Source organism: Rhinopithecus bieti, unplaced genomic scaffold (genome assembly GCF_001698545.2).
Source record: "Rhinopithecus bieti isolate Rb0 unplaced genomic scaffold, ASM169854v2 scaffold_641, whole genome shotgun sequence".
In the NCBI taxonomy this organism is placed as follows: Eukaryota; Metazoa; Chordata; class Mammalia; order Primates; family Cercopithecidae; genus Rhinopithecus; species Rhinopithecus bieti.
The window spans coordinates 2,720-18,358 of record NW_016803417.1 but is presented as its reverse complement, the minus strand read 5'-3'; the positions used below and the strand labels follow the sequence as shown (position 1 = coordinate 18,358).

The following is a 15,639-nucleotide window of genomic DNA, read 5'->3' as shown; positions in this document are numbered from 1 at the left end:
TGAGTTGTGACTTCTGTTTTGATTCTTTACTTTTCTCCCTGATACAGGATTCTAGTATAATTGACTTCTATCCTGAAGATTTTGCTATTGATTTGAATGGGAAGAAATATGCATGGCAAGGTAAAATTTAGATGTTCTTTTCTGGTAAAACTATGAGCAAACATAATTTTTGAAATGAAAGAATTCTGTAAAAGATAAATATTTTAGCCTGGGCAACGTGGTGAAATCTCATCCCTACAAAAAATACAAAAATTAGCCTGGCGTGGTGGCTTGCACCTGTAGTCCCATCTACTTGGGAGGCTGAGGTGGGAGGATTACTTGAGTCTAGGAGGTCTGGGTTACAGGCAGCCATGATTGCGCCACCACATTGCAGCCTGGGGGACAGAGTGAGGCCCTGTCTCATAAATAAATAAATAAATAAATAAATAAATAAATAAATACTTTAAAAGGTAAATATTTTAAGAGTTATATGTGAAATATTGATATTTCTCCATCCAACTTGGGATTAGCAATGATTAATAGTAAATTTAATTATAACATTCTTAGAAGCAGTAAATTGGGTTGAAATAGGTTGATAATTACATCTTTTGTTTCCTTTGTGATTAATTAATGGGGCTTGTTACATTCAGTGGTCAGTAGCTCATTATCACCTTTTGAGGTTGCTGAGAAATACAGAAACACAGGAGTGTCCATATGTAGATTTACGTATACTCCATGGAAACTTTTGAAAAATATGCCAGAAACTTTTATTTAGTTTAAATACTTGATGTTGATCATTACTTTTCCTGCTACTTTTTCATTCCATTAACAGATTTTGTAGGAATGGCTATATAAAATTAGTACTAACTTTAAGGTGTTGTTTACCACTCAACCAATATGTGATGATTGAATGTAAAATACAATAAAGAAATATCTCTTACACTGTAAACCAGCTGTTGTTTCACACTAAAGCCATCCTGCAGCAAATTATTTAACCCTTTCTTCCACCAAACATTTTCCTAGGGTAATAAACACATTTGGTAAAATCATATTTTCGTTTTTTTCTTATTGTTCCCTGTGGTTGGAATGGCCAATGAAATGGCTTACAGAGAGTCTTGAGACAAAGGGGAATAAATAATATAATTTACGAATTGAAAAATCATGAGGCTTTGGAGTTGGCTTGATTTATGTATTAGCGGAAGTATCATATCACTTCAGTGGAATGATCATGGAAATGCACCCATTGGGGTTATATAAGTGTTGTGTGCTTCATGATCATGTATTATTCCATGTTAAATGGATTGGAGATTCGGGTTTTTCAAGATGCTTTGTGGAGAATGTCTTGATTAAAGCAGAGAGAGAAGATACATAGGACAGTGAGAGATATAAAAGTACTAAGTAAATTAATTAAGCAAATATATATTTGTGTGTGTTAAATAAGTAAATTATTAAATCATTGGGTTTATTAAGTAGATAAGTATATAAACATGCAGGTGACTTGTCCACTCTGTCATTGTGGTATGTATTATTTCTTTCACTGACGGGATATTTTCAATATAACTTAACTCTAGGGGAAAAGTAAGATAATGTACAAGAGTTTAGATTTCTTCACATCCTCTCCAACATTTGTTATTTTGTTTTCATTAGTAATAACCATGCTAATGGGTGTGAATGGTATTTCACTGTGGTGGCAATATGCATTCCCTAATGATGAGTGATACTGAACATCATTTCATTTGCTTTTTGGCCATTTCTAAATCTTTGGAGAAATGTCTTTTCAGGTCCTTTGCCCAATTTTGAATTGGGATTGATTTTGTTTTTTGCATTATAGAAGTTTTTTTTATATATTCTGGACATTAATCTTTTATTGAATATATGATTTGCATATATTTTCTCTCATTCTGTGGATTATCTTTTCACCCTGCGATGATGTCCTTTGACGCACACAAGTTTTAAATTTTGATGAAATCAAATTTATCTTTTTTGTTGCTTCCTGTGCTTTTGGTGTCATATCCAAGAAATCTTTACCAAATCCAACATCATGAATCTTTCTTCCTATGTGTACTTCTAAAAGTTATACAGTTTTAGCTCTTACATTTAAGTCTGTGATCCATTTTGAGTTAATTTTTGTATATGGTGTAAGGTAATGGTCCAGCTTCATTCTTTTGCATGTGCCTATCCAGTTTTCCTGGCACCACTTGTTGAAAAGACCATTCTTTCCCCCATTGAATAAGTTGGCACTCTTGTTGAAAATTAATTGACCATATATGTAAAGGTTTATTTCTGGGCTTTCTATTCTAGTCCATTGAGCTATGTGTTCTTATGCCAATGCTATACTGTTATAATTACTGTAGCTTCGTAGTGAGTTTTAAAGTCAGAAATTGTGTTTTCCAACTTTAATCTTTTTTTTTTTTTTTTTTTTTGAGACGGAGTCTCGCTCTGTCCCCAGGCTGGAGTGCAGTGGCCGGATCTCAGCTCACTGCAAGCTCTGCCTCCCAGGTTTACGCCATTCTCCTACCTCAGCCTCCTGAGTAGCTGGGACTACAGGCGCCCACCACCACACCCAGCTAGCTTTTTTTGTATTTTTTAGTAGAGACGGGGTTTCACCGGGTTAGCCAGGATGGTCTCGATCTGACCTCGTGATCCGCCCGTCTTGGCCTCCCAAAGTGCTGGGATTACAGGCTTGAGCCACCACGCCCGGCCTCCAACTTTATTCTTATTCAAGGTCCCTTGAGATTTCACATGAGTTTTAGGATGGGTTTAAATTTTGACCTCAAATATTTTTGTATTTTATACAATGTTTTATATAAATATTTTTACTTAGCTCAGTAGCGAGAACACACTTTTCTTGAGGTAAAATTTAGTACTGTTGGGAAATATAGTTTCTTCCTCATACATGTTTTTAAAACTTACTTAGTGAAAGTAATGATAATACTTAAACTCTTACCTGGATGAGTACATCTTAATGGAAGATAAAATATATCTGGATACTTCAACATTTTTAAACTTGTGCTTATCAACATTATATGTAATTTTTTTTTTTTTAAAGACAGAGTCTCACTTTGTCGCCCAGACTGGAGTGCAGTGACGTGATCTTGGCTCACTGTAACCTCTCTCTTGCAGGTCCAAGCAATTCTCCTGCTTCAGCCTCCTGAGTAGCTGGGATTACAGGTGTGTGCCATCACACCTGGCTCATTTTTTTGTATTTTTTGTAGAGGTGGGGTTTTGCCATGTTGACCAGGCTGGTCCTGAACTCCTGACCTCAGGTAATCGCCTGCCCTGGCCTCCCAAAGTGTTGGGATTACAGGTGTGAGCCACCGCACTGGGCCCAACATACGTTATTTAAAGGCAAGATCGTTTTGGTCCATTTGCCTAGTACTATATAGATATATAGTATAGTAGTTTTGATTGCTGTATATTTTATATATGAATAGAAAATTTAAGTTAAGTCCATCAAGTCACACAGTGGCAGAGTTAAGACCTGAACTCAGAAAGTCTGATACTGAGCTCATGTTTGAAGTGACTGTGTAATACCTAAGTTATTACCACTACTTGGGCTCCCTCTGGGTATTGAAAGAATTCAGTGAGATAATGCATGTAACATAAGAAGTGTTCAGAAACAGTAGCTGCTATTCTCATGTTTACTATCAGCTCACTCCAGCTCTGTCATATCTGGATGTAAGGCATTCCTTTCTATGCTGGTCAGTAGGGCTAATTTATTGCTTAGTAACTTCCTTGCTGTTGAGTAGCACTTCATATTGTTAACTGATTGGATTTAGCTTCTGGAATTGATACTGTAGAAAAGTCTTATTATATATATGTATTATATATATATAAATATATAGCATGGTTTTTTATATATATATATATGTACTGGGTAGGACATATATATATCTTAAATGTAGTGGGTAGAAAACAAGCTACATGATGCTGTAGTTTCCCCTTGAAATATTTCTCTGAAGTGTATGACTAAATAATATTTTAGCAATTTCCTAGGTTTTCTTCATGTGTTTACCAGTAATTGAAATAACCTGACTCACATGTGAGATATTAAGATCCTTAAAATCACTCTTTTAGGCCATTCAAAATTCATACTAGAACTTAGTTTCTTTTTAACTTAAAAAAAAAAAAAAAAAAAGATCAGGTGCAGTGGCTCACGCCTGTAATCTGAGGACTTTGGGAGGCCAAGTTGGAAGGATTGCTTGAAACGAGGAATTTGAGACCAGCCTGGGTAACACAAGGAGACCTCATGTCTACAAAAATTTTAAAAATTAGCTGGGTGTGGTGGTGGCATGTGCCTGTAGTCCCAGCTACTCAGGAGGCTGAAGTGGGAGGATTGGTTGAGGCTGTGAGTCTGAGACTGAGGCTGCGAGTTTGAGACTGCAATGAGAAATGATCATGCCACTGCACTCCAGCCTGGGTGACAGAGTGAGACCTTATCTTAAAAATTAAAACAATATATCTTACTAGGTAGTAAAATTGAACATGTTTCCTAACTTTGAAAATGCAGTAGCTAAATAATTAAGACTTGGAAACCTTTTCATTTCTCATAATTTTAAAGGGAATAGTCACAAATAACAGTGGTTTTGAGTAGCAGTAGTTTCAGAATTATTTAACACTATTTAGCATTTGTCTTTGCTATGTATCTTAAAATTTTTATTTAGCCAAAATACTACCTATACTGTGTATAGCAGAAAATACATATGCTTCAATAACTTTGTATATTTTTCTTATAGCATTGTATTAGTGATGTGTTTCTTCAAAAATTATGCATCTGGGTCCAAATAAGTGCCCTTAATTTCAGCATACTCCAGAGGATCATTTTAAGCCCCAAATGAATAGCCTCTGTTCTATCCCCTGCCCCCAAGTTACTTAAGCAAGTCTTTAAAAATTTTTTGTATGTAATTAGTAGGCTTTAAAATGTAAAAAGAATACTATGGAATTTTAGAGCAGGAGGAGATCCTTGAATTCTGGTTGAACAGAATTGAGTATTTTAGTTGAAATGCTCTCATTTTACAAAAGATGAAACCAAGTACTAGAAAGATGAAAGGACATGCTTAAGCCCTAGGGAGAGTAACTGGCTTGCTTGGGGGCATCTTAGTAACTAAAGTGAGAACATATACTGGTATCTAGGTAGCCATTTGTTCATTTATTTAAAATTTTTATCACCATGGAGTTAAGATTCAGAAAACATGATTTTCCATATAAGCCATTAAAGAAGAGAAAATATGTAGAATTTTTTCTTCTGCCACTACATGGAAAATATTAGCATCTGAGTTTTGGCTTAATGAGACAGTAAGAGTTCAATTCCAAAATGTTTTTGTATCAGCAAGGAAACTCTACTAGAAAGGTTGATTTCGACCAATGATAAATTGGAATTTGGGTGATCCTGGTAGCAGGGGTGGTTCATTTGCACTTGTTTTCCCAGGTGTTGCTCTCTTGCCATTCGTGGATGAGCGAAGGCTACGAGCTGCCCTAGAAGAGGTATACCCAGACCTCACTCCAGAAGAGAGTAAGAATTATACTTCTTAGTTAACATTGATCTGTGTAATATACACTTTATATTTCTGTATAAAATTAGACCTTCCTTCCATTTGTCAAATTTCCCATAAAGGGGGCATAAATCATTGATTTTATTTTCTTATTACAGACGTTGACTTTGCTTCTTAATTCATTATCTGTAAGTTGAGTAGTAGTTAAATAAAATGTTTTAACTTACAAGTATTTGTTAAATTTTTAAAAAAGCAATACTTCAACAATATCCTTTGGCATTTTGATTCTTATATGATATGCACGCACGAAAGTATCTTTTGCCTGTTGGGAAGATATTATTCATTTTCTTCATCTGCCTTCTCCCCTACTCCTCCTTCCCCCCAATAATAACTACTTTGTTTAAAAGGTTAGGGTGAAACAAAAGCATATACTCTTAGAGTGCTAACTTGAAATATGACATAAAAGGAGGTATTTTGTAATTAATACTGATAATAAAATGTATTCATATTCAGAAATTGCAAAGCTGGGCTCTATTGAAAAATTTAATACCATTATAATAAGCCTCTAGAAACAATTTCTGTATCAAAAAGATTGTCTTTTAGAACAATCTTTTCATCAGATGACACTGTTTATGTTTCCTCAGGGAATGATTATGTATTATACTAAGAAATTGAGTTTATTATAAATAAGAAAACATTGTCCTTTATCTTGCAGTATATTTATATATATTTCAGTGGGTTTTTTAATGATAATTATTGATCTTTTTGAAACTTTTTTGTTAAAATATTTTTTTTCCCATAGAGGCACATCACACATTTAGATTATCACTATAATTAAAAAATTGGTTTTAATTGATATGTAATAAGTTATATATTTTGGGGTCCATGTGGTATTATGATACCTATATACAATATATGCTGATCAAAATAGGGTAATTGAGATATCCATAACCTCACATTTATCTTTTCTTTGTGTTGGGAACATTACAGTTTTTTTCTTCTATTTTGAAATATGTAATAAATTACTAACTTCCTCACAGTACTATCAAATACTAGAACTTACTGTTGTCTAACTTATCACTTTAAAATTATTTTTCATAAATTTTATAATTAAGTTCTTAACATTTAGATGCTTTCCCTTGTTTTATGCTCATAAAAATTGGTCTTGCAGTTTTTTATGTGTAGGTCTTATTCTTTTCTTTTCCCCTAGCCAGAAGAAACAGCCTTGGAGGTGATGTCTTATTTGTGGGGAAACATCACCCACTCCATGACTTCATTTTAGAGCTGTACCAGACAGGTTCCACAGAGGTATGTTACGCAATTTAGTTAATTAGAAATGCACTTTTTAAAATTGTGGTAAAATATGCATAACATAAAATTTACCATTGTAACAATTTTTAAGTGCTTATAATTCTGTGGCATTAAGTATATTTACAGTGTTGTATAACCATCAACACTTTTCAGAACTTTTCATCTTCCCAAATATGATTTCTGTACCTTTTAAATAATATTAAATAATATCTCCTCATTCTGCCCTTCTCATTCTCTAGTAACTTCTACTTTCTGCCTCTGTGAATTTGATACCTGTGTTCTTGATACTTCATATAAGTGAAATGATACAGTATTTTGTATTGGCTTTGTGTCTGGCTTATTTCATTTAGCATAATGTTTTCAAGGTTCATTGATATTGTAGCATGTATCAGAATTTCATACCTTCTTATGGCTGAATAATACTCTATTTGTATGTGTACTTTTTAATCCACTTATCTATTGGTAAATATTTGGGTTTGTTTCTGCCTTTCGGCTCTTACGAATGATGCTGCTATGAACACTCAAGAATCTGCTTGAGTCCCAGTTTTCCATTCTTTGCATATGAGATCAGAAATGCATTTTCCACAGCCAGTGGATGTACCCCTGAACTATGTCATGGGATTCAAGGAAAGTTTTCTTTGGATGAAGAAGCCATTCTTCCAGATCAGTAAGTTTCATTTTGTATATAATTGAGGTGACTGGAAGGAAGTTTAGTTAGGATTTTTTTCCTTGTTGTCTAAATGTTTATTTTCTAATAATAGTGAGAAAATTGTGTTTAAAATAAGACAAAACCTTGCTGACTGAAAAAGGCTTGCGTCCAAAGCCCAGCTCTTCATAGTAGCTGTGTCACCTTGTGCAGGGAGATCTGGGAGTCCCTTGCAGGATATCCCGAAGGTCAAAGCTCTTTTCATAATGATACTAAGATGTTATGGTGTTACTTGCTTTTCTTATACTTCCTCTCTTGAGTGCACAGTGGAGTTTTTCAGAGGCCTCTCAAGGGATAGGAGCAGAGGAAAGTAGCTATTAAACAGATACTAACCAGATATTAATGAGATTTTTGAAAGTGTACAACAGTGACATTGTTTTGCTTTGTAAAAAATAGCTTTTCATAAGAATTATTTATGTTAACATGTAGGGTTATCTTTAATTATTTTAAAATTTCTTAGTCATAATTTTTAATGGGTAAATGTTCATAAATATAACCACTATAAACAAAAGCCCTTTGAGATTTAAGAATGTAAAAGGGTTCTGAGACCAGAGTTTGTGAACCACGTCTCAAGGGTACATTTCCAGGAATGGAACTGCTGTATGTGTATCTTCATTTTTTTTCTAGGTAATATTTCTAGATGGGTTTTCAAAGTGGTTACACTGTGTTGTAATCCCAGTGGCAGTTTGTGAGAGATCTTGTTTCTCTACATTTTGGCAAACCCTTGTCACAACTTTAATTTCTGTCAGTCTGGTGGATGCTTATTGACATCTTGTGGTTTATAGTTGCAGTTCTCTGAGTGTTAATGAGATTGAATGCCTTATGGTTAATAGTTAGCCATTTCATTTATGTGGTACTTACTGTTTTTTTAAAGATATAAATGGTTTTATTGTTTGTGTTAGTGCATTCTAATGATTTATCTTTTCTGAAGACTAACAAATGTAGCAACATCTTATTTTCACTTACCTAAAAGGTTACAGTTTACAGATAGATGTTTCTTCTCTTGTTTCCTTCTAGAATAGTATGTTCTCCTGTTCCTATGTTAAGGGATCTGACACAGAACACTGTAGTCAGGTAAGTTTTCCAAAATTCATGGCATTCACTGAGAACACAGCTCTGAACTTGCAAATCCATTTTAAAAGACCTCTGATTCACAAGGAAATGGCAGCTGTTAATCCACCAGTGCTTTGAGATTGGAGAGTCCCTGTGTTGCAGACCTTAGAGCAGAGCCTCTTGACTCTAAATTATGTATATTGTTAAGGTTACTGATTTAACATGCTTGCTTATCTGTTTTCTGGTTTCCCATGACAACCTGTAATTCTTCCTGGATTAGGCAAGTGGGAAGTAAAGAGTAGGAGTATCTAGCAGTTTGTTATATAGGAACAAACAGAACTCTACACCCCAGAGGTTCACACAGCTTCCCTGCATTACAACAGATTATTTTACTTATGTTTATAATCGAGGCCCTGCAGGGTTTGAAAACAAAAATATTCTGTAGTATATTTTAGTTAAGATGACATAGAACAGAATATATTTGTGAAAATTTTTGTTAGCAATTATAAACTTAAAGGGCTGATTTCTTCTCTCTGGAAAACTAATTTATATCTCAGTTCTTTGGTGCCGACAGCATATTCTATTGAGTAAAAGTAATATAAAATGTAATATGACCGTTTGGACTAAAATCCAACAAATTGACTACTCTTTTGTATTATATAATGACAAATTTTGATGGCAGAATTTAGTTGTCATTTTCACCAATCTTTAGGTAAGACTAAAGCAAACACATCTCAGGTATTCAAGAATTTGATAAAAGCCTGCTAATCCTGAATCCTCCTTTTCCATCCAGTTTTGTTTATCTCCCCCTCAGGAAATATTTTAGATTTTTTTTTTAGATTTGCCTTTGTGAAGTATAAACATGTTTATTTCCGATCTTTAATGGATTCAGGTAGTAAATGATTGCCATTCTGGAAAGGCTTTTATTTAAAGAAAACTATTGTGAATTCGGAAAATCTTTCTGGATGAGTTGCTTACGTATATCTTTAGGTATAAGTTTTTGTTTATCTTTACACCTAATTTGTCCTGGCTCTTTGTCTTTGTGCTCTTTTGTTAAGGGTGGGGTACAGAATTGAAAGCCATGCTCCTAAACCCATCACAAACAATCTGGCTCTGACAAATTCATTGTGAACACTGTATTAACCCTTGGGGTCTCTGGCTTGCATTAAAGCATTGGCGCTTCAGGCCAATTAATTCCACGGTTCTCTCTTTGGATTGTCACGTTTGCTTGTGCTTCTCAATTTTTCTGCATGTATTCAAGGGCCTTCCTGCCTAACCCTCTAGAAATAGTTAATTCTACTTGACTATCTAATTAGGATAGAGAGGCTTGCCTAGAGGAGAGTTACAGAATTAATGGACACATTTTGGAATTTTTGTTTGGATGATGATGATGTTGGTTGGCTGTTTCTGAGCCTAAAGGGGCCTTTGGTATTTAGTATATACTGTGTTCACAAGATTATTAAATTTATAAAACAGACCAGGCACTGTGGCTCACACCTGTAATCCCAGCACTTTTGGGAGGCCAGAATGGGTGGATCATCTGAGATCAGGAGTTCAAGACTAGCCTGGCCAACATGGTGAAACCCTATCTCTACTAAAACTACAAAAAATTAGCCGGGCATGGTGGTGGTACACACCTGTAGTCCCAGCTACTCGGGAGGCTGAGGTGAGAGAACTGCTTGAACCTGGGAGGCCAAGGCCTCAGTGAGCCAAGATCACGCCACTTGGGCAACAGAGCAAGACTCCATCTCCAAAAAAAAAAAAAAAAAAAAAAAAAAAAAAAAAATAAAACAAATCCCAGATCTAAATGCATATTCAGGTATATGTTGAAAATAACTTTATAATAAAATCAATTAAATTAGGTTAATTTGCTGAAGATTTGTGGGAGACTGAAGTTAACTTCCCTTAAGTAAAAGTAATTTTCAGTGCTTTCTTTGAAGGGTGGCAACATTAGGCTGAGATCCAGTTTTTACAGCAGGTTTTTGCGTGTTTGTTTTAGGGCTCATTGTAGATTCCAGTGTTAAATTTGCTTTATAACTTTAAATTATAATTTTCAGATTTAAAAAAATCTCAAAATATACTCACCAGTCATTTGCCAGTTATTTCTCTTTTGACTCCTGGCATTTTTTCCTTTTCCTTATTTAAAAACGTCTAGTATCCCATTTGATATTTGAGAAATCGTTTCCTCAAGTTGAGTTTAGGTAAGTTCTTCCCATTGTATTCATTCTTATCTGTAGTGCTCAGAAAGTATGTTATACAGGCTGTTGAAGTCCCTTAAATTCGTAGACAGACCCTTAGAGAATATGGTCAACTCTAACCTAGGAGATCATATTTTTTTTCCCATTTCTAATTCCATAAATTACTCAACATATTAGCTTCTGCATGTGACTTTAAAATCATAGAAGAGTTTTCCTCCCAATCTGTCATCTGAAGGGTAAGTGCATATGTGTGCTTTTACTTTTTCAAGGCCTGACGTAGCTTGGCAGGGCCCTGGCTCTGTGCCTGAACCCCCAAGTCCTCAGGATGCTTCCTTCCTGCCCAGGCTGATCCCTTCAGTCCCCTTTGACCTCTGCCCCTCTCTCCTGTTGTTTGAAGTGCTCTTCATTTCTTTTCTCCACCTGCCCCATAGCCTGCCGTTTATTGCTTTTCTTTTCTTCTAAAGCATAATTTATACAGTTTTTATGTATGTAGTTTCCAGCAGTAGTGTCGTTAGGTTTTTTTTCCTCATAGCACCCAGCAGCATAGTTCTAAACCCATATTTAAAAAGCTCAGTTGTTCATAATGTTGCAACAAGTGTTTTCCAAAGTCTTTGAAGAGCCTAAACTTTTTTCTTCAGAGGAGTGTTTCTCAGACTTTTTGTATTCATTTTTGGATGAATCAGACAAGGTATAGAATGTTTTGTCTCTTCAAGGAGATTTTTTGTTTTAATGTGGATGTGTATGAAGATGGATTTTTAAAGTAACTATTTCTGTAGCATTTGCAAGGCTTGTGCTTGGCAAGCAGATAATTCGAAATCCAAAGCCTGAAGGAAGTGGAATACATGTAGTCAGCAGTGGATTTGATGGTGGAAAACAGTTGGGAAAGTTTCACTTTCACTGCCTGCAGTACTTTATAGGATGCTGAATTGGTTAACCTCTTCTGATAGAATGTCACAATTCTATAAACTCTTTAAGTGTTTTAAAATGTCGAGTATATGAATCATGAAATTTCCCTGCAAGAACAGTTTGCCTTTGTATGCCAATTTAGCATTAATTATGGAATGTATCAGGGAAAGGTTGTGTAAAAATGAAACTTGATATTTGGAGTCTTCTGCTTTCTTTGTGAAGTGTGCTAACACTCTCTAACAGTAATACTTAAAATAGCATTTCTAAGGATAATTCTTAAAGCGAATCAGAAAAAGGCGTTCTATATTCCATTCCTTTTCTGCTGAGACTTTGCTACAATATTTTCTTAACAGCAGTGCTGAAAGTGCTACTTGTGATATAAACAAAAGCACTGTTCAGTTTTCTTATTTTCAACCATGCTTAGGTTTTAAATTTTTATTTACTTTTCCCTTGGTGTGTTTATGAAGACAATCAAGCGATTAAAATAGGTTACCTGTCAAGGAAAGGATCTGTTATGCTGCTTGGGGAAAAGCTGGTCTGGTACATAAAAGCTTGATGCATCAACAGTGTTTCACCTGCATTTGGAAAAAGTGGATAAAAATACTATTGTTTAAAAATACTTCAGTTTACAGAATTAGATGAAGTAATACAAATCTAAACACAAGTCTCTTACCTCAGCTGGGCAGACTGTTGAGTCTATAGGCTGTGTTAACTCATTTCCTTCCTCTGCTTTTCAGAGCTTGTGTGAGGGTGCTTCTCTCTTTACCTCAGTGTTACTTACTACTTCCCTAGATAAGCTCTCCACAAGTAAACCCTTTTGCGTCTGATGATGGAATTTAAATGACATAGACATGAAAAAAATAAAAGACCTTCAAAAGTTTGGATCCATATAAAAAGTTACCGTTTGAGTCTGTGCCTAATGGGTTCCTGCTTAGTCTGTGTGACTTTTAGGAAGTTTGAGTCTGAGTCATGGCTGTTATCACATTGGAAAAATACATTTCTAAAAACATAATAGATCTTAGCATACATTTTTGGGAACAAATTAAAATACTACAAATTGTTCAACCCTTGGAAGCTTAATCCATTTTAGGAGAGAGTGTGTCTTCAAATTGTTCTCAGAGATCCAAGGAAAAATGGTATTAATACTTTGTTGTCATTAGTGTCCTTGTCTTTGAATGGAAACTTCCAAACTTATTTTTAGATACTCCTTTTCTATCTCCTAATGGTTTGTATTGTATTAAGTGTGTAGATCTTTTTGTTGAGTGTGGTTCTGAGGGGAAGTAGGGATGATCTTGGAGACTGTCCTATTGACTTGGAAAGTTTTTCCCTTTCAGAGCAGGAGCATGAATAATGGAATTTTAAAAACAATTTTGTTAAGGAACAATTGGGAAATAAATGGATCTGTTTTCTCAAACTTTAGTTTCAGCTATCTTATTAAATCTCTTGTTATAACCATTCTCCTGCAGAAGTGAGTATCTCTGTGACCCTGGGATTTTCCCTTCTCCCTGGGAGCTTACTACCTTGGCTATTTCCTTCATTTTCTTAGTTTCGGGTCTTTCTGTGCATGACTTGGAGATCTTCTTCTGAGCTCCATCTCCATTCTAGTTCCAGCCTTACTATTTTATTTACTTTCCCAACATTCCCATCCCAGATGTGTGTCGAAGACTTGCTTAGGCTCTGTTGGTGACCACTTTGTGGGTGTCCCTCTGCTCTCGCACACTGCTGCTGAGTTGTTCTTTCTGAAATGATCTTTGATGATTTTTACGTCCTTATTGACTACTTGCAAAGGCATTACATTATATTCACACAAACCCTCCATGACCATAACCCGCTTCAGTTACCTTTCTTCCTGCCCCACTTCTGCCTAAATGCGTTTTTACTTTAATCTAGCCCTTCTCAACTGGAGTTCCATGGGAGAATTCTGCCTTGCGATTTTAAAGCATCTGTTGTACGTATCAGATTGTAGGTAGCAGTTTGTGTCCTGTATCTCTAGAATGATACTAACTATGTTTTTTCCTTGGGAGAATTGAGAATGTACTCACTCATCATTTTTTGTAGGGCTTAATTCCCTCCCACGTCCCCACTGAGAAGGGCTGCTCCAGTAAAACTGTGCTGTTCCTTGGTCCTGGGACCCCTTTCCATATCTTTATTCCATTTGTTTCCCTTGCCACCCTGTAACCCATCCTGTCTCATCTTAAACCACAGCCTCTTGGATGATGTTTTCCTCGGTCCTCGGGTGAAATAATTCCCATCCTCCCCCTTCCCTCCCGCCAGTACACACATACCTTTAGCCTACACTGACAAAGATGTTTGTATGGAAGGTATATGCACACACATGCTTTGACTCAGCATCTTTTCTGTGCCTGTTGTTGCATTTTTCCACTTTCTTCCTTATTTCTCTTATTAGAAGGGAAGGCAGGCTTGATGCCTGGCGGTGTCCATAACCCCCCTCCCACCATGAACCATACATGCAATAGATATTCTAACAGTTTGGCAAACTGCTGAAAAAAGCCCTGCTGAAACACAGATACCTGCTTCAAAACACTATTTGCAAGTCTTGCTTTGTTACTTGACTTTTTATCTGCAAAGCCCTAACGAGCCCAAATACTTAAGTACCATTTTCTGTCATCCTCTCAGTTTATCGCTGTCTGTCCTACCTTGCCCTGCCCCATGCCATCTTGCCAGTAGAAAAAAATCTGAGCTAAAGACAGTTGCCAGTGAAGAGTGAGTTGTAAGAAGAACTAGTTGAGTAATAAGTATTGTTCAGCTGTTCTTGAGCTCATGGTACATTTATTGTAAGTGAATCCATTTTTGTGTACTTAAATTTAAAATGAAAATTTCTGTAAAGCGGGTGGACTCTAGTTAAAGCGGCAGTATTCAAAAAGAAAATAGCTAACTAAAAATGTCAACCAGGTTAATGAAACTTTTTTTAAAAACCTTTTTAACTGACTGTAAGTGTAAGTGTAATCATTGGAGGAATTTTGAAAAATATAAAAAAAAGGAAACAAGTTACTAACTTATACAGAAAAATCACTGATAATCGATTGATGAATATGTCTAGTCTGTTGTATATATGTTTCCCATGTCATTAAGGTCATTCAGTATTCTGTTACAAAATTTTTGGGGTTTTTTTGTTTTTGTTTTTGAGACGGAGTCTCTGTTGCCCGGGCTGGAGTGCAGTGGCATGGTCTTGGCTCACTGCAGCCTGCACCTCCCGGGTTCACGCCATTCACCTGCCTCAGCCTCCCGAGTAGCTGGGACTACAGGTGCCCACCACCACACCTGGCCAACTTTTTGTATTTTTAGTAGAGACGGGGTTTCACTGTGTTAGCCAGAATGGTCTCGATCTCCTGACCTTGTGAGCCACCGCGCCCGGCCTTCTGTTATTAAATTTTTAAAAACATTATCTGAGTTCTTCCTTTTTAGGAAGTTTTTTAACCAGTCCGCTATTATTCATACCCTTGGGTTTTACGTCTTTGAAACATTATGAATAATAGTGTTATAAGCATCCTTAAGTATAAATCTGGTGTATAATCAGAGTCCTGGAAGAAGCATTGCTGTGTCAGAAGACAGACTTAGGTACTTACCAACCTTTGGGATAGGTACACACACACACATACCGCTACCACCGCCATCACCACCAGAAAAGAAGTTCAGGCCATCTTATACTCAAAGCCTGAGTGTATATCTTTTAAAAATTGTCATATTGGCCGGGCGCGGTGGCTCGTGTCTGTAATCCCCTTGCTTTGGGAAGCTGAGGTGGGTGGGTCTTATGAGTCCAGGAGTTCAAGACCAGCCTGGGCAATGTGGGGAAACCCTGTCTCTACAAAAATTTTAAAAATTAGCCGGGCATGGTGTTGCGTACTTGTAGTCTCACCAGTGACGGAGGCTGAGGTGAGAGGATCTCTGAGCCTGGGAGGTTGAGACTGCAGTGAGCTGTGAGTTGCCACTGCACTCCAGCCTAGGCAAGAGAGTGAGACCTGTCTCAAAAAAA

General features: G+C 36.2%; 1 protein-coding gene across 1 annotated transcript in view; it reads left to right on the top strand.

Moving 5' to 3' along the window:
- The window catches only part of XRN2 (5'-3' exoribonuclease 2), a 68,475-nt gene that overhangs the window by 51,767 nt on the left and 1,069 nt on the right, over positions 1–15,639 (top strand). The window contains 6 exon segments of the mRNA XM_017883177.1: positions 48–120; positions 5,408–5,491; positions 6,682–6,779; positions 7,371–7,380; positions 7,383–7,449; positions 8,506–8,562. Coding sequence (XP_017738666.1) covers positions 48–120; positions 5,408–5,491; positions 6,682–6,779; positions 7,371–7,380; positions 7,383–7,449; positions 8,506–8,562 — 389 coding nt within the window.